Source organism: Rhinatrema bivittatum, chromosome 2 (assembly GCF_901001135.1).
Source record: "Rhinatrema bivittatum chromosome 2, aRhiBiv1.1, whole genome shotgun sequence".
NCBI lineage: Eukaryota > Metazoa > Chordata > Amphibia > Gymnophiona > Rhinatrematidae > Rhinatrema > Rhinatrema bivittatum.
In genome coordinates this window covers 707,483,127-707,506,627 of record NC_042616.1, presented here as the reverse complement: position 1 = coordinate 707,506,627, position 23,501 = coordinate 707,483,127, and the positions used below count along the sequence as shown (strand labels likewise).

Here is a 23,501-nt window from a genome sequence, read left to right as displayed (position 1 = left end):
GCTGTTGTGCGGACCAAGTCTGATGCCGCATCTGTAAGAAAGGAAAGAGCGGGTTCCATGTCCGCCGCTGGAGCGTTGTTCCGAACCTGTGACAAACAGGCACGTGTCACCACCGTGCAGCAGGTGGCGATCCGCAAAGATAAAGCTGCACCTACAAAGGTCTGTCGCAGAATGGCGTCCAGTCGCCGTCATGAGGGCTCCCTGAGGGCCGTCCCCCCTTCCACGGGAATGGTAGTGCGCTTGACCACAGCTGCTAATCCCAAGGCGTCACCCTGAGGGGCACGCCCAGCAGCTCCTGATAAGCCCGGTGCCAATGGGTACATGCCCTCTCAGCGGCCCGACCACCCCTTTGAAGGCAAGCCGCTGGGTGTCCAGCCCAGTCCAAATCGTCATCAGTTTGTTGTGGCCGCATGTAGAAAAGGAAAGGGCGGGCTTGTAGGAACAAGACCGTCCAGCAGGGAGTCTGCGCCGGGGGCCCGAAGCGCTGGGACCTGTAATATCCAATTCCGCCAGGCACAGAGACACCAGGTCGGAGAATCCTCCTTAGGGAAGAACACGCCTCATGGTTCTATATGAGCTCAGATCCCTGAGGAAGGTCCCCTTCGTTCCGGGAGCTCGGAGGTCGTCCGTGAGACCCTCCTGGGTCCGACTGATCCGGACTGTCCAGTGGCGGGAGTCCCGCTCGCGATACGGGCGTGATGGCCCAGGAACCGGATTCCTGCAGGAACCAGCCAAGCCGCAGCAGCAGGCGCAGTAGGCGCCACAGGCGCAGCCAGACCGCAGTAATGACAGGAACAGCCGGAACCACCGGGCCAGGCTGGGGCAGCCGTTTGCATCTGTACAAAAGCATGAATTCCCTTAAAGAGATCCACCCAGGAAAATCGAAGCAGCCTCTAATCGCCGGGGTACAAGCTTCCCCCGATTTCCAGATTGGGTCGAGACTGCCCCCTAACTCCGGGGTAGCCCCTGGGGAACTGTCCACAAACCGTGGCTTGGTCCCGACCCGAGGGTCGGCACGGCCTCCTCACATTGGGCACAAAGCGAGTCTGGCTCATCACTGCGCGTGGCCCGAAGCTGGCATGCAGAGCAGAGGCCAAGGGCTGCAATGCCCGAGGTAGGGGGCGCCGGCGCCGCAGACTCCGCTGCATCGAGCGATAAGCACTCAATAAGAAAAAGCGGCAGCAAGCGGCGCTGAATACAACAGGCGCTCAATAATCCTATGCGGCAGCAAAAGGCGCTGAATACAACAGGCGCTCAATAATAACATGCGGCAGCAAGAGGCGCTGAATACAACAGGCGCTCAATAATCCTATGCGGCAGCAAGAGGCGCTGAATACAACAGGCGCTCAATAATAACATGCAGCAGCAAGAGGCGCTGAATACAACAGGCGCTCAATAATAACATGCGGCAGCAAGAGGCGCTGAATACAACAGGCGCTCAATAATCCTATGCGGCAGCAAAAGGCGCTGAATACAACAGGCGCTCAATAATAACATGCGGCAGCAAGAGGCGCTGAATACAACAGGCGCTCAATAATAACATGCGGCAGCAAAAGGCGCTGAATACAACAGGCGCTCAATAATAACATGCGGCAGCAAGAGGCGCTGAATACAACAGGCGCTCAATAATCCTATGCGGCAGCAAGAGGCGCTGAATACAACAGGCGCTCAATAATAACATGCGGCAGCAAGAGGCGCTGAATACAACAGGCGCTCAATAATCCTATGCGGCAGCAAAAGGCGCTGAATACAACAGGCGCTCAATAATAACATGCGGCAGCAAGAGGCGCTGAATACAACAGGCGCTCAATAATCCTATGCGGCAGCAAAAGGTGCTGAATACAACAGGGCGCTCAATAATAACATGCGGCAGCAAGAGGCGCTGAATACAACAGGCGCTCAATAATAACATGCAGCAGCAAGAGGCGCTGAATACAACAGGCGCTCAATAATAACATGCGGCAGCAAGAGGCGCTGAATACAACAGGCGCTCAATAATCCTATGCGGCAGCAAGAGGCGCTGAATACAACAGGCGCTCAATAATAACATGCGGCAGCAAGAGGCGCTGAATACAACAGGCGCTCAATAATAACATGCGGCAGCAAGAGGCGCTGAATACAACAGGCGCTCAATAATAACATGCGGCAGCAAGAGGCGCTGAATACAACAAGGCGCTCAATAATAACATGCGGCAGCAAGAGGCGCTGAATACAACAGGCGCTCAATAATAACATGCGGCAGCAAGAGGCGCTGAATACAACAGGCGCTCAATAATCCTATGCGGCAGCAAGAGGTGCTGAATACAACAGGCGCTCAATAATCCTATGCGGCAGCAAAAGGCGCTGAATACAACAGGCGCTCAATAATAACATGCGGCAGCAAGAGGCGCTGAATACAACAGGCGCTCAATAATCCTATGCGGCAGCAAAAGGCGCTGAATACAACAGGCGCTCAATAATAACATGCGGCAGCAAGAGGCGCTGAATACAACAGGCGCTCAATAATCCTATGCGGCAGCAAGAGGCACTGAATACAACAGGCGCTCAATAATAACATGCGGCAGCAAGAGGCGCTGAATACAACAGGCGCTCAATAATAATATGCGGTTAGCGCTAGACGCACAATGTGCGGGCAATAGGCTGTCAGCAATAGGCGGCCAGCAATATACGCTGAATATGCATTCAATAGGCTTTCAGCAATAGGCGGCCAGCAATATACGCTCAATATGCATTCAATAGGCTGTCAGCAATAGGCGGGCAGCAGTATACGCTCAATATGCAGTCAATAGGCTTTCAGCAATAAGCAGTCAGCAGTATATGTTCAATATGCATTCAATAGGCTTTCAGCAATAAGCGGCTAGCGTTATACGCACAGTGGCATGCAACAGGCATACAATAAGCCAGAAACTTAAAAGGAGGAGGAAAAGCCGCGCCTATTACGGGCGCGGAGTACCTGAACCAGGCCCAAGATGGCGTCCTCCACAGCGTGCCACGCCGCCGATCCTCTGTGCTTCGGAGACCCGTAGGAAGAGCGGTGCAGCTTACCAGCGTCGGTGCTTCTCGGCTGGAACACAAGCGGTCTCCGGCTGCGGGGGAAGGGAGCACCTCGCCACCGTGATTGAGGATATGCACCCGCTACCTCGTCCACGCCGGGACTGAGGGCCTCGTAGGCTACACCCGAACGTCGTCCGGGGGCTATGTCACTGCCGCGGCTCGGCAGGACCGAGGACTTTCCCACCGGGGGAGCACGGCAATCACCCCGGGAGCTCGCTGGGGAAGGAACCCGAGGGTATCTACCGCAGGAGCGCGGGGCTCTAAGCCTGAATAGGCAATAAACAACAAAGTAGAATCTGAAATGAGAAGAAAGAGAAAAAAAATCAAAGTAGTTTTCGAAAGCGCGCTCGACTAGCGTGCAGGCACTCCAAACTGCTTTGGAGACGGAAATTACTGAGTCGCTGCGCTTCCTGTGGGGCTATATACGCCCCTGTACTGACGTCAGATCCGTCTCCAACTGCTAGCACGCGGATACTATCCCATTCGTACTGAGTCCGTCTGGCTACACGCCAGGAAATGTTGGAGTTGCATCAAAGTATCAGGCTTATTGGTTAAGGGTAGTAACTGCTGCATCAGCAAGTTACCCCATACTTGTTTCCCCAGACCGTAAGAGGTGGGGCCCATTGGTTGCTGTCTGAATCCAATTCACCTTTTCCCCCTGCCACTGAAGCAGAGTCCTGATGGAGCTGCATCAAGAGTATGAAGGCTTCAACAATATTCCCCATCCACCTATTTACATTTGATTCAAAACAACATTTAAAAAATTTACAAAAGCACAAAGTACTCATGGGATTGAGCAGAACTGCCCCAAGCATGACCCGGCAAGGTTAAGAGCAGCTTTTAGCATCAGTTGGAAGACATAAAGCAACCTTGGCACCTGGACCATTAGGTAAGCTAACACAGTTGCCCCCACAGCTCAGGCAATGATTAAAATCACTGGAGGGGCACATTATACAACCACTAGGACAACATATAAAGAGGTGTTTCCAATTTACCACTGCATTAATAAAGTGCAGAAGGATGGCAGTTTTCTGGAGATAGGTACATACTTTGTGAGTTTGGCGTGATGGCAAATCTTCAGTTTCCAAAATCACTACTATGTTTTTTGATCAGAGGGGAAGGGGGCCTACTATATACACAAAAGTGTTCATGTTTGCCACAGGCAAAGACCTACTTATAACCTGAAAATGTATTATGCTTATGTGGATTGGGTCCCTTCCCACCACCATCCCCAACAGAGCTCTTTGGAGAAGCCAAATGAAGCAAATGCTGCTTATGTAATGGATTATCATAAAGAGAAGAGAGAAAAAACAGACACTGGACAACTTCCAATGGATCTGGGGATATTTAATTAAAAAACAATTTACCTATAAGGGAGAGGATGCCAGTTTTGTCAGGTTCACTTGTCAGATTACCCCCAAAATGTATAAGTTACAAAATGGAAATTCAGGAAACAGTTTAACTTCCATATAATCCTGTGTGTTACAAAATGATGGAGTACTGCAACACAGCAAATACTTCAAGTCCCTCAGACACCAAAACTCAAACCTTGCCAAATATTAAGATTCATGTCCCTGGGCAGTTCTCCTGTCCAAACAGGAGACAGAACACAGTTTCTTTGGTAAGACTTTGACTTGGAAAATACTTGTACATACAAGACAGGCAGATGCCACTCTGGCCCTAGTACCAGGCTCCAGACTCTTTATAGGGTTTCAGAACAATGGCGGCAATTTGTCAAACACCAAGTAGCCTGCAGCTGAGGTCACTAAACCATTAGCCCAGCACAGACTAGATCAGAGCTTTCCAAACTGTGTGTTGGGACACGTTAGTGTGTCGCCTGCAGTGTGCAGGTGTGTCGCGCAAGCCCGGTCAACTCTGATGCGAGTTTGGGCTTTTTTTTTTCTAGAGATTCACTTTTTTTTTTTCAGTTTATGGGTTGCTTATTATTGGGTGATTTTTGCTGTCAATCGCGTTTTTTTGGGGGGCTTGGTGGGTGGAACGAGCCCAGCCATCCTTGCATTGGCTGCTGCTGCCGATGAGGCCTGGCCATGAGGAGTACTGACTGCAAGCAGCAGTGTCTGGTGATCATGGAAGGGAGTGAAGCACTTAACTGGCAACAATCAAAAAGACGAGGTACATGAGTGTGGGGGCCAGACATGTGCTGGGGGGACAGACATGTGCTTGAGGGGGAGAGATATGAGTGTGTGGGGGCCAGACATGTGCTGGGGGGAGGAGAGAGATGAGTGTGTGGGGGACAGACAATTTGTTTTATTATTGTTTCTCAAATTATAACAATAACATGAATCTTGGAATATATATTTTTAATATAAATTTAAGGTTTTCATGAGATAGGTTGTGTCGTGAAACATTTTATTTATGTATATATTTAAGGAAACATACATAAATTGTCGAAATATGTTTCGTTCGTTTAACCTTTAACCTCTGGTTTACTAGTAGACTGAATTACCGTGTCGTGAAATTATGTTTGTCTAAAAAGTGTGTCACCAACATGAAAAGTTTGGAAAGCTCTGGACTAGATAGATGAAAAGGTTGCTTAACCACAAGGTTAGCTGTTATCTCTGCATACTGAGAAAACAAGACCCACATGATGACTCTTCTTAATGGTACCATTTCACACCTCTAATGCACAGTACACACTAGTAGCATTTTCCATCCTCCCATACAATTTGTCAGCTAGAAGCTGACCTTTAAGATCAGGTCAGGGGGCAAGTAGAAATTAATAAATACTTACCTGATAATTTCCTTTCCTCTAAGGAAGTCAGGCCAATCCAAACGAGTAGGTTATGCACCTCTACCAGAAAATGGAGACAGAGTAAAGCTGATATCCCAGACATAGCTCTATCCCAACATCAGCCCACCAGTATGCTCTGGAAAAGCCAAACTGGACAAATTGATTAGACTTGAACATGACTTAACAGTCAACCACTCATGGTTCCAACCAATTTGGAACACCAAGAACAGTCAAAAGAATTAATTCACTTAACTTATTATGACACTTCAAACAGGAACACTCCTCTGCATTGTCCACATATAAGGACGAACCAAAAGGCAAGTCGGCAGCCGAGGGTAGGTTGTGGATTGGCCTGACTTACTTAGAGGAAAAGAAATTAACATAAGAACATGTCATACTGGGTCAGACCAAGGGTCCATCAAGCCCAGAATCCTGTTTCCAACAGTAGCCAATCCAGGCCATAAGAACCTGGCAAGTATTCAAAAACTAAGTCTATTCCATGTTACTGTTGCTAGTAATAGCAGTGGCTATTTTCTAAGTCAACTTAATTAATAGCAGGTAATGGACTTCTCCTCCAAGAACTTATCCAATCCTTTTTTAAACACAGCTATACTAACTGCACTAACCACATCCTCTGGCAACAAATTCCAGAGTTTAATTGTGCATTAAGTGAAAAAGAACTTTCTCCGATTAGTTTTAAATGTGCCACATGCTAACTTCATGGAGTGCCCCCTAGTCTATTATCTGAAAGAGTAAATAACTGATTCACACTAACCTGTTCTAGACCTCTCATGATTTTAAACACCTTTATCATATCCTCCCTCAGTCGTCTCTTTTCCAAGCTGAAAAGTCCTAACCTCTTTAATCTTTCCTCATAGGGGAGCTGTTCCATTCCCTTTATCATTTTGGTCACCCTTCTCTGTACTTTCTACCATGTGGCAAGAATGTACGTACATATCTGAATGTGGGAAAAATTTGCTGCTGTGGCCTACCACATGGCTAACCGAAACAAGGCTGAGGAGCAGGGTCTTGCCAAAGTCTGCTCAAACCGCCCAGCCCAAGCTGCCTCCGCTCTTCACCTTCTCCCCAGAGAAGTGAGAAGGAAAGGAGATAAGACACGCCAAACAAGCACAGAGGGAGAAGACCGCTAAGGAAAAAAAGAGGGGATCTAAACTTCCCTACTCTAATTTTTTTTCCTTACCTGAACTCAGCCCTCCATGGCTGAGTCATGGACTGGTCACCAGCTATAGGGGCAGGGAGAGGCAACAAGCATTCACCATTGAGTGCTCCTTCACTATCCAACCAATTTTTTTTTTTTTTTTTTTTAATGGCCAGGCTTCCAGACTTAAAAATACTCACAGGGAGGGACTCGCTCAATGTCACCTCAGGAGCTCAAGCGTTGCACAGAAATCTTCTATTTTTTTTTTTAAACTACACTTAATCCCCAGTAGGGAGATGCATATCCACCATCTGCTGGACCCGAAAAAAACAGTACAGAAAACAGTCAATAAAAGCCAAGAAGCAGGTAAAGAAATGTAGACCAGTCATTTTAGTTCTTAGATTCTGTATATTAAGGAGATCAAGGATGAAATAATTAAATATGAATAATCCAAATTACCCAACTCTGGCTGAGTTTCACCTACAGTATGGGCTGCATCAGGGGCTTTTTTTGGGGAAATTTGAACAGCTATCTTTGTTCAAACAGTATGAATTCTTTAATTGATAATTTTCTATGGCTAGCGTTCATTCGTACCTCAAATTGTGTATTGCACGTTTATCACCGGTTCCATCAATTGAGCATTGTGCACATTTCATACATTAAGGAATCAGTTTGTAACATCGCTCTTAATACATATCCAGGGTGTGCTGGGATCAGACTGATATTGATGTTCAAATTTCCAAAAAATGCCCATTGCAGTCCATACTGTGGGCAAAACTGGGCCAGAGTCGAGCAATTTGGATTATTCATACTTAATTGTTTCATCCTTGATCTCCTTAATAAACAGAATCCAAGAACTAAGACAACTGGTCTACGTTTCTTTACCTGCACCATCTGCTGGAGACAGAGAATATAGGCAAGCTAATGTCGGGGCAGGGCTATATGTCCATGATGTCAGCTTTACTCAGTCTCCATCTGCTGGTAGAGGTGCATAACCCATTAATGTGGATTGGCCTGCCTGAGAGCAGAGCAAAAGACTTTGTGCCTTATTGCAATTACTGCTTCAGCTGGAAATCCTAAATACCTATTAATATAAATGGATACCCTTGCAGTCCCCTAGTTACAGCACATAAAGCACCTGAGTGGTGGGGGCAACACCCCCATTCTTTTCTACAGGGGCAAGGATTAGTCTTACAAAAACAAGAGGCTCTGCAGTTTTGTTGATGAGATACTCAATAGTTTACTGCTAAAGCATGCATGCCTTGTTATGAAATATAGCATTCATATTTAAACATAAGATATGCTATACTGGGTCAGACCAAAGGTCCATTAAGCCCAGTATCCTGTTTCCAACAGTGGCCAATCCAATTCACAAGTACCTGGCAAGTACCCAAACATTAGGTAGATCACAAGCTACTGCTGCTTATTAATTGCCATCATAGCAGTTTATTGATTTATCCTCTAGGAACTTATCCAAACCTTTTTTAAACCCAGTTACACTAACTGCTGTAACCACATCCTCTGGCCATGAATTACAGAGCTTAACTATGCGCTGAGTGGAAAAAAAAAAGTTCTCTTTGATTTGTTTTAAATGAACTACTTGCGAACTTCATGGAGTGCCCCCTGGTCCTTCTATTACCTGAGAGAGTAAATAAATGATTTAAATTAACTTGTTCAAGTCCTTTCATGATTTCGTAGACTTCTATCATATCCCCCCACCACCAGTCTCTTTTCCAAACTGGAAAGCCCTAACTTCTTTAGCCTTTCCTCATAGGGTAGTTGTTCCATGCCCCTTATTTTGGTCACCCTTCTCTGCACTTTCTCCAGTACAGCTATATCCTTTTTGAGCTGTGGTGACTGGAACTGCACACAGTATTCAAGGTGCGGTCTCACCATGGAGAGATACAGAAGCATTATGACTTCCTCAGTTTTATTTTCCATTCCCTTCTTAACTCTTAACACTGTTGCTTTTTTGATCGCCACAGCACACTGGGCCGACAATTTCAATGTATTATCCACTATGACGCCTAGATCTCTTTCCAGGGTGGTAACTCCTAAGATAGAACCTAACATTGTGTAACTACAGCAAGGGTTATTTTTCTCTATATGCATCACTTTGCACTTGTCCATATTAAATTTCATCTGCCATTTGAAACATAGAAATGACGGCAGAAGACGCCCAAATGGGCCATCCAGTATGCCCAGCAAGCTTTCGCTCTTTTTTTCCCCTCTCTCATATACTTATGTTACTCTTGGCCCTTAGTAACCTTTTGGTTCTATTTCCCTTCCACCCCCACCATTAATGTAAAGAGCAGTATTGGAACTGCATCTAAGTGAAATATCTAGCTTAGTTAGGGGTAGTAACTGCCGCAATAAGCAAGCTACACCCAGGCTTACTTGTTTACTCATACTATGTAATTCAGCCCTTGTTGGTTATTGTCTGTATATAGATCCACTTTTCTTCATTATCCCCTGCCATTGAAGCAGAGAGCTATGGTGGATATGCATTGAAAGTGAAGTATCAGGCTTATTTGGTTTGGGGTAGTAATCACCGTAATATGTGAAGTATCAGGCTTTCTCCCCCGCCCTTGAAGCAGAGAGCTATACAAGTCCCCCTGAAATTCATCACAATCTACTTGAGATCTAACTACTCTGCATAATTTCGTGTCACCCACAAATTTGATCACTTCACTCGTCGTACCCCCTTTCCAGATCATTTACAAATATACTAGCCGTTAAGCCTGTAACAACGGGCTACATTTAAAAAAAATTTTTTGGTCCATTTCCTTCTCACTCCCCTCCTCCCTCCCGCCCTCTCATCTTCCCTCCCCCCACTCCCCCTCTCCTCCCTCCCCTTTCAGCTCGGCAAACGGAAGATCTCCGGGGGGGGGGGGTGCCCTCCCTCCCTTGCGCGCGCCGCTACTGCTCCTCTCCGCCGCTGCTCCTGCTCCTCCCAGCGCCATTTTTTTTGGGGCACGCTCTGCTCTAACCAACGTGCTCTACTGCGCATTTGCGGGCCAGTCAGAGCCCATTTATAAGGTAGATTAAAAAGCATCTGTCCAAGTACAGACCCCTCAGGCACTCCACTATTTTTTCTCTGTGAAAACAGACCATTTAATCCTTCTGTTTCCTGTCTTTTAACCAAATTGCAATCCACAAAAGGACATCACCTCCTATCCCATTACTTTTTAGCTTTCTTAGAAGCCTCGCTTGCAAGACTTTGTCGAATGCCTTCTGAAAATCCAAATACACCACCATCTACTGGTTCACCTTTGTCCAATTGTTTATTCACCCCTTCATAAAAACTGTAGGATATTTGTGAGGCAAGACTTCCCTTGGGTAAATCCATGCTGGCTGACTCCCATTAAACCATGTCTATCTAAATGTTTTGTGATTTTATTCTTTATAGACAGTTTCCACGATTTTTCCCAGCAATGAAGACAGGCTCACCAGTCTTTAGTTTCCCAGATCACCCCTGGATCCCTTTTTAAATAGGAGGGTTATACTGGCCATCTTCCAATCTTAAGGTACATTGGATGATTTTACCTAATAGGTCTGAAACTTCATTTTTTTAGTGCTTTCAGAACCCTGGGGTATATACCACCCAGTCCAGGTGATTTACTACTCTTCATTTTATCAATCAGGGCTACCACATCTTCCAGGTTCACTGTGATTTGGTTCAGTTAAATTAAAAAAATGTAAAATGTGTACATGTGCTATAGCAAGTGACCCTCCTATTTTATGAGCAAAACTAATTTACTATCACATCTAGAAGACTCTATAAAAGTTTGAAGGCATACTATTCTACAGACTCCAATCCAAAGGGGAGATCAGACAAAGGTCATTAGCATGTTATTTGCCTACAATTACCCAATGTGTATGAAATGTTTTAAAGGTATTTAATTAGGTTAACATTGGCTTGCTAGTATGTTGCTTTGGTTATCTTGCAGTTGTATGTCTGTTTATGCAATCCACTTAAAAAAATTGTTTTGAAGTAGCTAGAACCTTTAAACAAAAATATTGTATACAAGAGCAATTCCAGACATTTCCCACACTAAGAAATAAGACCAAGATAGCTGATCCTATCAAGCAGGATGCAAGTTTTTTTTGTGTGGTTTTTTTGTTTGTTTTTTTTTTTTTTTTTTAAAGGGACCACAAAGGGCAAATCAAGCAGGTGGCAAAAAATAAAAAGGTGTTTACTTCTAGCAAATACCCCCTGAAAACAGCCCTGTTCTTTATACATGCCCGGGGCTTACAAAAGATATTTGAGGCTTATCAGCAAGGGTGCAGGGAGGGAAGAAAACCAAAACATTAGGACATGGGTAGATTTCAGTCAAGTGCTACAAAAGGTCTGATTTTCAGGATATCCACCATGAATATACATGAGATATTTGCATACAATGGAGCAGTACCTGCAAATCAAACTCATGCAGAATTATTGGGGATATCCTGAAAACCAGACCTGATTGTGGCACTCAAGGACTGGAGTTACCTCTACCTTAGTCTCAACTAGCTGTCAGCCTCTCTCCCTCCACTTACCCATATACTTTTTTTTTTTTTTTTTTTTTTTTTTAATTGAAGCAGGAGCTGTACAGGAGGTGGTATGCTAGGCCCATGCGCTTTTAACTATAGGAGCAGCTGTAGGCTTCAAGCATGGAGTCAGAATCAGCATCCATACACACAGTTCCCAGGGCAGTCCTATCTCCTCCTGCCAGTGTTTCTTAACCCTCTCCTGGAGTCACATCTGACCAGACAGGTTTTCAGGATAACTAATGAATATGCATGAAATAGGATTTGCACACGTTAGTGATTCGGGGTATGCAAATTCATTTTGGCAATCCTGAAAAGCTGACTGGCTAGTTGTGCCTTCAGTAGAGGGTTGGAGAAACTGGTATGGTATAGCAGTAAACAAAGAAAAGTGTACAATTTATCCAATGACCCACATGAATTTCAAGATGTGACTTTTTTTTTAAATGCTGTATGACATATCTTTACAAATGTAAAATATATTTTTCAATAGAAGCATTTTTTAGATGTTTCCTATGCATTTAAACTCTTTTCTATACCGTCATTAAATTAATCACAACGGTTTACAAAAGAGGCACAAAGTAATAGAAATTGTTTAAAATAGATAACACATTATAGACGTGCCAACAAAGAGCGATAACAAGGTTCTTTTAATATAAAACTATTTGTTGAATTTTGTTTACATGTAGGTTGAAAACTTTTTTCTATGAACTGCAAAAGAGAGACTTAACATTCTAAGGTGTATTTAATGGTGTGAAAGAAAAAAAGAGAAAGAAAAAACTACATGCTCGGTGCCGAGTTCGAGGTTATTTGCTGTCTCCATTCTCTTTATAAAAAGCCTGTTTAAAAAGCCAAGTTTTTAGCCTTCCTTTGAAAAGTTTGAAATTTCTCTGCAGTTTCCAGTGGCACTGAATTCTACAATATGGGTCCTGCCAAAGACAGTGCTCGCTCCCTTACTTGTGAGTTGTGCTGACTTAACAGATGGAACAGTCAGTAGTGCCTTATTAGCAGACCTCAGATTTCTGTGTGGTACATGTACACGTAGTGCTGTGGTCAGCCATTCTGCTTTTTCATCATGAATTAATTTGTGTATTGTATATAGTGCTTTATACTGTACTCTGTTCTATAGGTAACCAGTGTAGTTCTGCAAGTGTTCCAGTAATGTGGTTTCTTTTCCTTTTACCTGTCAATATTCTTGTGGCAGAATTCTACAGTATTTGAAGCAGTCTTGTCACCTGTGGTAATCTTAGTAACAGGGCGTTACAATAATCAGCACTTGCGAATATTAGTGCTTGTAAAACTGTTCGGAAATTTGATAGCGTTAAAGGTTTTAACTTCCTGAGAACCATTAATTTAGCGTATCTTTCTCTTACTTTCAGTGATATGTGTTTCAGGTTTAGTTCAGGGTCTATTACACCTGGGTTACTCACCTTCTCTGCTAATTCCACTATTTGATTTTGTTTTAAGCGTTATTGGTAATTGAATTGGGTTTATGTTTTTTCGTTCCAAGGGTGGAAATTCTGTTTTTTCAATATTTATTACTAGCTCCATTCGGTTTAATAGCTGTTTGATTATGTCCAGATACATATTAGCCAATTTTATTGTTTTTTCAATTGTCGTCAATGGGTAAAATTAGCTGTATGATTCCAAGACCTGCAAGTAGGTGGCATAACGGGAGGAGGTAAATATTAAAAAGTGTTGCAGGCAATACTAGGGACATGTGGTCTTTAGCAAATGAAAATGAGGCAATGAAGCAATTTAAGGACAGGTAAACACTTGACAGTTTGGGCTAGGCTAATCTGAAATTATGCAGCACAGGCACATTACAATTAAATTTGTTTTACACAGGTGAGAATGGGAACTAGATAGATGGGAAGGGGATTTTATACCACTTTCTCTAGGTGATACAGGATTCTCTTGAACACTAACTTATTTTTTTTAATTGACCCCTATCAAAAAACTTGACATGAATAGAATGCTTTCTGAATATAAAATTAGATTTAACTTATATTTGGATCTTATTGAACCTATGCAATTGACTTATTTAGCTCAAGTCACTCTGCAAGACAAGTCACTCTGCAAGACAATGTTTAAAAAAAAACCTTTTATTGAGTATATCAAAAGATTTATTAATTTTTTTTTTTTTTACATTTCCAGACAGTACACACCCTTTCAATTTACTGCAGGCATTTAAGTGATTTTTTTTTCCAAAACAAATGCTGGATTTGTGTACATTCTTCAAATAAAAAAAAAGCCTTCACCAAGTGTCATATACAGTACTAGCTTTCAGGTTATTTAAATGCCACCTAAGTGGTTTGCAACAAAGGACCATAGATATATAAATATCTTAAATGCATGTTTTTACAATTAAGCAGAGTAGAAAAATGTAATAAATCTACATATTGTAACAGTTGATATAAAGTTTATATTTTAAAAATGAAAATAAAACCCATAATCTTTTTGACCTATAGAACACAATATAGTAGAGATTTATCAATGAGATGTTTAGCTTACAAAAGGGCAAATAAGCACTAAAATAAACTACACTGGTGTACTGCACACCCATGCATCCTTATTTTTGTCCATGAATATCTGATGTCTTACAGGAGATAACATCCATTTCTTTTGCAGGTGTTGGGGCCACATAGGAAGCTTAAGTGGCACCTAATTAAACCTCCCCTTTAAAAAAAAAAAAAGTTCTTGAAAGCAGAAAAGCTAAATGTAGTACACGATAGACCCAATTCACTAAGGCTTTTCTCCCATTCTGTCTCTATAGGAGAAAAAAAATAGTTTATAGAACCAAGCCCTAAATGTCTCAAATCAGATAATTTTACAGGGTAGAGGTATGGCATATGTACAACCTTGCTCTTTACCTTAGCCCACAAAAAACAAGTATACAGTACTAAAAAGAGTTCTTCACTGGCATCAGGTAGAACAGTGTACAGTCAAATTATTTTAAACTGCCAGAGAGCAGAAATAACAGGTTCTATATTATCAGCACTAGTCAGATATTAAATTCTTGGAAGACCATGGGAATTACTCCAGATATGCAGCAATTCTTATGATTACTCATTGTGCAGCATATGGTAATGTATTCAGAGCGGAAAATTACAACTATAAATACGCAAAAAAAAAAAAAAAAAAAAAGAACTCACAACTGCTCCATGAGAAAGCAAAACAATTAGAGTGCGGTTTTCTTTCGACATGCAGAGCGTATCCACAAACTTACTTTTAGAAACCCAGCAGGTAAGATACTCTTTCGCTTAAACATTTATGAAAAGTATAGAGCTTCTCATCCTCTACATGTGATAGTGGAACAAAACACCAGGAACTATAGCAAAAAGGTTGGAATAATAGATACAGAGCCCAACCCTACAGATCTACTAAGAAAATACAGTTTTAGTCTGGTGGCTAAATATTCTTTACAAATGGAGTGTGGACAGAATCTAAAATTGAAGCGAGGCCAGAGTACAGCAAAGCATGGAACCCTCATACTAAGGGAATGTGTAGGGTCTGTCTGTTACATTCACCTGAAACAGTTCCTTCTTTACACAAATGCTGGGCATACAATATCCAGGAAATTACATTGAGTTGTCTTATTTTAAATTAACAAATCCATAGGCATAACCTCTGTGGTAGTATAACCATGTTAGCTATTTTGGATTATCTTAATGCAAAACATTTTGGATACTATACCTTTAAATATAAATAAAACATACATTTATACTAATTGAAAATTCAGCATATGCTACAACTCAGAACACTGCATGATATATTAGCCGCAACACCAACAAATGATCAGATCAAAACTGGACCTTGCTTGACCTCTCAATATATTTTCTTCACTAGCAAAATTAAATTTAATTGTTACCCAACATGAACTGCAGCTGCTTCTACTTCTCAAGATAGCAGAAGTGAATAAAGTCATGTGATCAGGTAAGAAATGCTCGTTGGAAGGAGGTAGTGAGGGGGAAGCATCCAGAGGTCTTAACTTCCCTTCCACCCCCATAGTCAAGGAAATTAAAATCACTGCACAAAGCAGACATCTTGACTGCAACATACCAAGATTACAGGAGCATTAGGATAGAATTATGAAGTAGAAAATGGGCCCCAATGTACATTTCTCTCCCTAGCACTAAAACCTTCCATTAAAGCACATCTCTCCCAATAATGTCAGGGAAATATCTAGTGTTGCAGCTTCTAGTGTTTTGTTACCAAAGCTCCAAACCTGACCTACCTGTATAGAGAATAGGTGTTTTACAATTTTCTACTTAAAGTACAAGATGCTTTACAATGTGCAAAATTTAACAAATATTATTTGGGTGGTTATGTTATACAAACGTAAAATATTCAAACTGGTCTCCTAAATTTGAGAAGCTAGTAAGCTTGTAGAATTGTATAAATAGGGCTGCAATTCTTTCAGCAAATACTTGGGGGGAAAAAAAGTCATAGGAATGCCAAATATGCTGAACAGCAAGATAAAACACCTCATCCCTGTTTTATTTGGTTCTAGCTCCTCTACTTTTCAATACTTAAAAGTCAAAACATCTTTCAAAAGCATGTAAAAAAAAAAAAGGTTTACCGATTTATATTAATAGAAATGTCCTGAAAATAGGAAATAACTGAAGGAGTCTTCAGTAGCTTGAGATGTCACAAAAAAAAAAAAAAAAAAGAAAAAGCCACAGGAAAATTGTTATAGTTTCTATTACAAACCTACAACTTTATCCATAAACCACAGGAGGCATTTTTCCATGTGAGGGGGAAAGGAAGTAAAAAAAATAAAATAAATAATAATAATATTTCTTCCCCTTGACAGCCCAGCTCCAGGACAAGGTCTGCTTCACCTTCGGCAGCAGAGGGGAATTCTAACTTTTAAGGTATGGGAATCTAGTTTCCATACAGGAGGCAACAGACTGGCCTATTCGACTTACATGTAAGCCACTCTCTACAGATGCATAATTACAACCTTTTAGAGGCAGAATATGGACTGTAATAGGTCTTATGCTGTCAAGGACAAGTTTTTAAAGTGCAAATACCTCTCTTTTTGAGTGTTTTAGGGCATTAAGATTTTGCACAATTAAAGTTAACATCCCAGACAAAAGAATGTTACACACTATAATAAATCTATTTCGGATGGGAAAGTTGACTAAACAGATTAGGAAAGATGTTGAGCTTGGAACATGTCACTTGAATTTGCACAGCTAAGAGAAAAAGCTTCAGATGTTTCAAATGCCTCCTCCTTCTGGCCTAACTTTACAACTGTTAATGGCAATAAGCAGTAGGTGCCAAAACTGTTTTTACCTAGTAGCCCATCTTTTTTCTGAATACACTCATTGATATAAGCCAATCCAGATGTTCAAGGCCACTGCCCTACTTGCTGCAAACATTTGTGATCTTCCCCAATGGAAACCAATAAGAAAAACTTGGTTTCCCTAATAGGAACCAACAATATATTTGCACAACGGTTTGGAATTTAAGTTGAACAGCCAGCACTAATGTCTGAACTTTTCCACACATGCTAACCTCCTACTCTATTAAGTCAATTTTTAATTGCACACTAAATTATTTTTTTCTCAGAGCACATCAGGCTTGTTATTTTATTTTATGCAGCTTTGGTATCTAAGGCCTGCTACATTTCATTTCCTACTCCTGATTTTGATATGCACCGATGACATGGGAATTAAACTGCACCACAATGATTGTAATGTCATCCCTGTACATCCGAGCTAGTTCTTCTGGAAGACTGAGCATCTTGGATAGCCGTTCATGATCCACCACGCCAAACTCATTATTACCCACTGCATGCCTTATTAGATGAGTAGCTGCATTCTGATCTTCAAATACAGATGATATTCTAGCTCTCCTTTCCATTAGAAGGCCTTGCATCTGTCCCAAAGTTACTTTGTAACCACCAACAGCTATCGGCTGCTGATGATGAACACCAGTTAAATACTCTCCCACAATTCTAACCACCTCCTGCCGATGCATAGTCTCCCAGAGTCCATCTGTAGCCAAAACCAGGAACTTATCTTGAGGCCGCAATCTGTGATGTATAACTTCAGGCTCTGCAGTAAGGTAGGGGGGACTATGATAGTTAGGAGGGATAAATTTTGTGTACTCATTGTCATTCAGTTGATCGGGTCCAGATTCTACTACTCTCTTCTGTAGATCAATGCTCCATTTGAATTTAACATCTCCAAAAGCTCTGAAGGGCATCAGTAAACCTAGTAAGCGATCTTGTTTAACAACACTCTTTTCTTCATTTCTTGGGTGCTCCGATTTGAGCCGTTCCACTTCGCTTTCATTCTGTGCATTGTGATCATTAGACAGTGAAACAGCAGACCATGAACCATCATCTTCTTGTACACCCAGCAAAGCCCTACTGTCTCCAGTATTTGCAACATGCAAATCGACACCATCAATGTGTGCCACACAGGCAGTGGCACCTGAAAATGCTACTCGCAGGACCCAGTAGTTAAGGAACGAATTAGGATCTCCTACTTGGGCTTCCAAAGAAATATCATTGTCAAGTCTCTTGAACGCATTAATCAATGCCTCTTTGACGTCTGTAGTCTCATTAGTGTTGAGGTCTATAAGCTCTTGCCAGTAAGTTCTTAAACTGCTGAAGTAGAGTTTGGAAGCTTCTTTACTAAAATAGTCATTGGGATGTTTATGCCATTGCAAGATGGGCAAAAGTGCTCTCCCACTTTCCACAGCATTTTCGATTTCAAGCAAGGTCTCATGAGGTAAGAGAGAAACAGCAATATAGTAAAATAGCCGTTCGCTAACAGCCTGGGCACAGGCACAACCAGCATGACCATCAAATACACCTAGCAGCATTCCTCTGGTCTGTAAACAAGTTGCTGCACTTCGTCTGTCTTCTATTGGGGCATTGGCAGGCAGCTGGTTGCTATCAAAGCCAAGAATTGAACTTACATTTTTGCCATCAAATTCAGGAACTTTGAAGTTGTATTCATTGGCCTTCAGAATGCTGTTGACTTGTGGTGGCGTGAGGTAAAATCTCTGTGGTGTGGTAACACATCTTCTCACCTGGTTAAAATGACCAAAACTCTCCTTAGGGTGACAGCATGCAGCAAGACTTTTCTTCGGAGGTGTGTATCTCCAAGGACTCTGAATTAAGTGAGGTGAACAACAAAGATGCTTGTGATGACAGTAGCATGCAGTGCTACATATACGTCCAAGATCACTCTTACGAATCAAGGGAAACAGCAGCTGAGTTGGTGCTGACATTGCACCAATAAATAATGTTGGTATGGAGTTTCTGCCTGGTATTTCTATAAAAGAAAAATAAAAAGATGCCATAAATTTGACAAATTCTGCTGGAATTAAATGAAAATATTTTGAAGTCAATAAATTTAAATTTTGTTTGATGCTGGAAGAGCAAATAGTAGGAAATATCTGAGTTGTGTCAAACCACAACTGTTAGAAAACATACAAAATGTTTAGCAAAAACAAAAAATAAATTTAAAGACTTGTTAAAGCTTGGGGGGGGGGGGGGGGGGAGGGACGGGACGAGGGACACAAAACCACGGAGGAAGAGCCACCATAGATGTGCCATCAATATCCTCCAATTCACCAACACAAACTTTTTAATCAACTTCAGGAGGCCTCAGACACAAACATATTTCTGCCTGAGGCAAGAGTTCTGGCCAGAGCATGGCTGCGGCTGTACAGTTCACATGGGAGAAAATTTACACTGTAAAAAAAAAAAAAGTGTGTTATGTGGCAGTTAACACTAGCTATATTAAAAAAAAAATTAATCTTCCTCAACTATGTTCAAAACTAAGTTTAAACGCAAAAGCTACTCTGAAAGATTCAATACCATTATGCCAGTTGGGGATGGTAACACTTATCTTTTAAATCACTCTGGACTACTGGCACACCTACATTGTCATATAGTATTCATATATGCTCTTATCCTATTTTATGAATCTTACTTTCACATGAAGCTTTATACCTTTTCATTCTCGTCAAATCTCACACACATTTTCCACATACATGAAAAGTCTCATATATATACTTGTCACCTAACTACAACATACATCTACAGCACAATAAAGCCACAGAGCTATAGAAGATCAAAATAAACACACAGTAGTACAACACTAACACATGAATCACAGTAATTATGACAACACTGGTATAGCAGCAGATACAAACCTAAATGGCAGTTGTGTAATTGCATTGGGCCTCAAGAAAGATGTTGGGTGTAACCTGCATAGCACAGCGTTTGCAACCCTAAGCAGCAGTGGTCAATAGCCTCAGGCTTCCAAGAAAGCTGGGGTGACTTGCACGGTTAAAAGCCAAACTTAAATGAGTATGGGGAGGCCAGATTTTTTTTTTTTTATATAAACACTGACAGGTTGCTGTGGAGATTGCAAAGCTGGTATAAGCTGCACAAGAGGATTCTGGATGTTGGCTTAAGTAGTGATCTTGTCGGAATCAAAGTGAAATGGCCTACCAGAGGTTGTGGCCGCCATCACTTAACATTTTGGGCATATTTGGAGGAAAAGGATTGAAAAGCCAGGTAAGAGAACATGAGGCATGGGTATGTATGTACATCTACCAAAAGTGAATGAACATCAACTGGGAAGACTGGATAGGCCATTTTGATCTTTAGCTGCTGTCATATTACATGTAATCAACTATTACAGAATATAACAGATTGTCACCAGAATGTCATTCACCACACATAGTATTTCTAAGCACAAGGCATACAAAATTACTTATTTAGGAAGGGCAGGGGGTTGAAGTATACAAAAAAACCTGGGCTGCAGGTTCTTCCTTCAGTGTCCTGAGGTGGCAAGGCAGATTGTGGTGTTCATTTTGCAATTTGCCTCAGGTCAAAAAATGCTGAAAGCCAGGCACAGCTTTATGTGGAGCAAACAGGTATTCCTGCACCCAAATCCTCTACTCTTTCTGCATTAGGTTTCTCTGTATAGTTTATGTATAAGGCTTCAGAGGAGGGAAAAAAATAAGCACAACTGTAACTATGGGCATTGCACAATGTGCAAAGGTATCAGACATTCTGCAGAGAAACAAAAAAATAAGAGCAGATAACTGCAAGGACCATCTAGTCTATTTTAACCTAAAATAGATCTATGCTTGTCATCCTGGGTTATTTGTACATTGTTTTGATACAGAAAACATGGACTCTTTCAAAGCACAAGAATTCTTTGCCTGTAAAAGCTCAGTCTGTACAATGGACACTTCAACTCCATAATGAAGGATCTAGTACAGTCAGCTATCTCGTTTCAGTTCTTATTGCAGATTAAATCAGCAATCACAGCAGAACCCAAAACAGTTCAACTGATGCAGCTATTTCATTCTCACCCCTACAACAATGCAACAACTTAAATACAAGAGCTAACTGCAAAAATCTAAATTGGATTTAATACCCGTTTTGAAAGCAGCACCCTAAACATTCACCACAAGATTTTTTTTTTAAGTCAATAAAGAAATACATAGAAGCCTTAGTTTTAAGTTCATTTTTCATACGACTGTACCGGCTTTTATCATCATGCACAAAAATGGGAAAAATAATTGGTGGAAGAAAGTGAGTTTTCTGATTTTCTATCGATTTTGTTCATAATAAACGCTGACATTCCCGCGAAAATTACAATAAAAACTGAAAGTTAAGGGCCTGATTCATCACGGTATTTTCCCATACACACAGAATGGGAGAAAAGCCTTCGTGAATCTGGTAAGATCTCTAACAAAAAACTACATTCTTTTCGCTGGAGCGAAAGGTCCCAGTTTTTCCAAGGCCCCTGAGCGCACCATAAAAGCCTGTCAAGCACAAAACAGCATAGACCGCATAACAGAAGCATTTTGTAACTAAAGGGTGCCATGTCGCTGGAATTCAAAACACTCAAGGCATTTAAGATTTAAGTCTCCATATTTCCTAAAAGTTCAATTATCATCCAAACGCCTAAGTTCATGGATTTAAAAATGCTTGTTGTAGTGGCTCTAGAAAACAGAATACGACGGAGATTAAAATATCTTTTATCAAAGCAATGATAACGTGTACATAAAACCTCCAGAGTATTACAGTTTTTGAAAGTAAAACACACCGTTACTTTAAATCAATGACGTCAACTAAGACATCTGGACAAGGGGAAAAAAAAAACACGTAAAACGAAGCGGCCCATCTTAAAGCCCCATTTTTCAAAACCGCTACAAACTAAAAAAAGTCCCAAATTATTCAAATTAAAAACAAAACAAAAAAAAAAAAGAGAGAGAGAAGAGAGTCAGACTGCAGCAATTCTTATGCGGAAAGGAAAAGTACAAACACCATCACACGCGCGCGCGCACACCCAGATACAGCTTTATCTCTGTTGGCCCCCTCTCTTTCTGGGCAGCAGCTCCCGGTTCCCTCCCTGCCAGATACATACCGATGCGCCCTGGCCTGGGACACACACACATTCTCCCGCCACAACATGCCGCGGACATCCACCAAGGGCGCCCGGCAGCGCGCGCAGAACACACAGCCAGAGACCTGCAGCGGCGGAGGCGGCCCGCTCTACGCCCAGACACACTGCAGAAGTCGGTTCCACAGGCTGCAGTCCCCGGGGTCACCCTGGAGAGCAGCGGCGGCAGTAACAGGGTAACGCTCCTACAAGCAGCAGCAGCCGCCGCCGCCGCTTCACGGGCGCGCGAGCAGCTCAGTATTCAGCACGACGAGTGTAGAGCTACAGCAGCTACTGGATATACACACCGGTGGCGTACGTGGGGAGAAGATAGAGGGGGGGAGCTGTAAAAAAAAAAAAAAAAAAAAATATCCCCTTCTATGACGACAAGACCGAATGTTAATTCTTCTTTCCGTTCGAAACTGCTGTTCAGTTGCGGCCGCGCGCGCGCCCGCGTCCCCACCCCTTCCCTCCCGTTCGGCTCCGGCGCGCGTCTTCTACTACCCCCCAGGACCCCCGCCCCTCCCCCATCCTACATCTCCCCCGCCTACGGACGTCCGCCGGCGCTGCGGCCTCCCTGATTGGCTACTGGCTGACAACAGCGGAGGGGCGTTTGCAAATGGGACGCGCATTGTGACGCAGGCGGATCCTGATCGCGTTCATTTACGAGGCTTCTGATTGGCGTAGGGAGGCAATTGATAACAGTGGCTCTGTGTATGGAAGTGGGACCCGAGTTGTCCATTTGCGCGCCTTTCTTAAGAGAGATGGGGAGGGAACGTATGTGCTTATACGTCGGTGACTGAGTCAGAACAGGACGCATGTGAGCAAAACGTATTGAATGGCATCATTTTTTTTCTGCTGCTTCAGTAGGATCCCTAAAACACTGAAGTTGCCTTGTATGCTGTCAGAGTAAAACCTTAGAGATTGAACAGTGACGTGCAGTCTGAGTGCCTTCCCTCCTCCACCGCCACTGTGAATGTGGACGGTACTGGATATGTTGTCTAGGTTATAACTATATAGGCCGTTTCCACAACCAGAATTACCTTTCAAACTTAATACAGAGATTCCAAAACATATAAAGGAATTCAAATAGTATTCACCCAGTCGATAGCCTTCTGTCCGACAGTTTAAATGAACTGAAAGAAGCCCTCTAGACATTAACTTCCCACACTTGGCAGTGAAAACTGACCTCAACAGGTTGGCTACCTCTAGAGGTTATGTGCTGCTGAGGTAAACTGAGAACACTGAAACTGCATCACAGTTGAGACCTATGAAAATAACATAGAACATGATGGCAGATAAAGCCCATATTGCCCATCAATATTTTCTCACCTATATAGTCCCTGCCTCACATTCAGAGATCCTCTGCATTGTCCTAAGCTTTCTTTTAAGTGCAGTACAGCTCTTGTCTCTATCACCTCCACAAAGAGGCTATTCCACACATTCCTCAGCCTTTCTGTAAAATATTTCCTTATATTAGTCTGGAGTCTAACTCCTTTCACCCCCAACCCATGATCCCTCATTCCAGAGCTGCCTTTCCATTGAACAAGGCCTGTCTCGTGTACATTTAGTCATTGGA

The 23,501-nt window shown here is 42.4% G+C and overlaps 1 protein-coding gene across 2 annotated transcripts; it reads right to left on the bottom strand.

Moving 5' to 3' along the window:
• Positions 1–13,581: 13,581 nt before the first annotated feature.
• Positions 13,582–22,426, bottom strand: PDP1 (pyruvate dehyrogenase phosphatase catalytic subunit 1). Of its 2 annotated transcripts, none has more exons than XM_029591690.1 (2): positions 22,231–22,426; positions 13,582–18,787 (listed from the first exon to the last, which is right to left on the bottom strand). In XM_029591690.1, exon 2 carries the CDS (start codon positions 18,741–18,743, stop codon positions 17,136–17,138), a length of 1,608 nt encoding a protein of 535 aa, XP_029447550.1. In that variant the 5' UTR covers positions 18,744–18,787; positions 22,231–22,426; the 3' UTR covers positions 13,582–17,135. The 2 variants fall into 2 exon arrangements, with proteins under 2 accessions (XP_029447550.1, XP_029447549.1); XM_029591689.1 differs by lacking the exon at positions 22,231–22,426 and adding an exon at positions 21,908–22,210.
• Between the last annotated feature and the right edge of the window lie 1,075 nt (positions 22,427–23,501).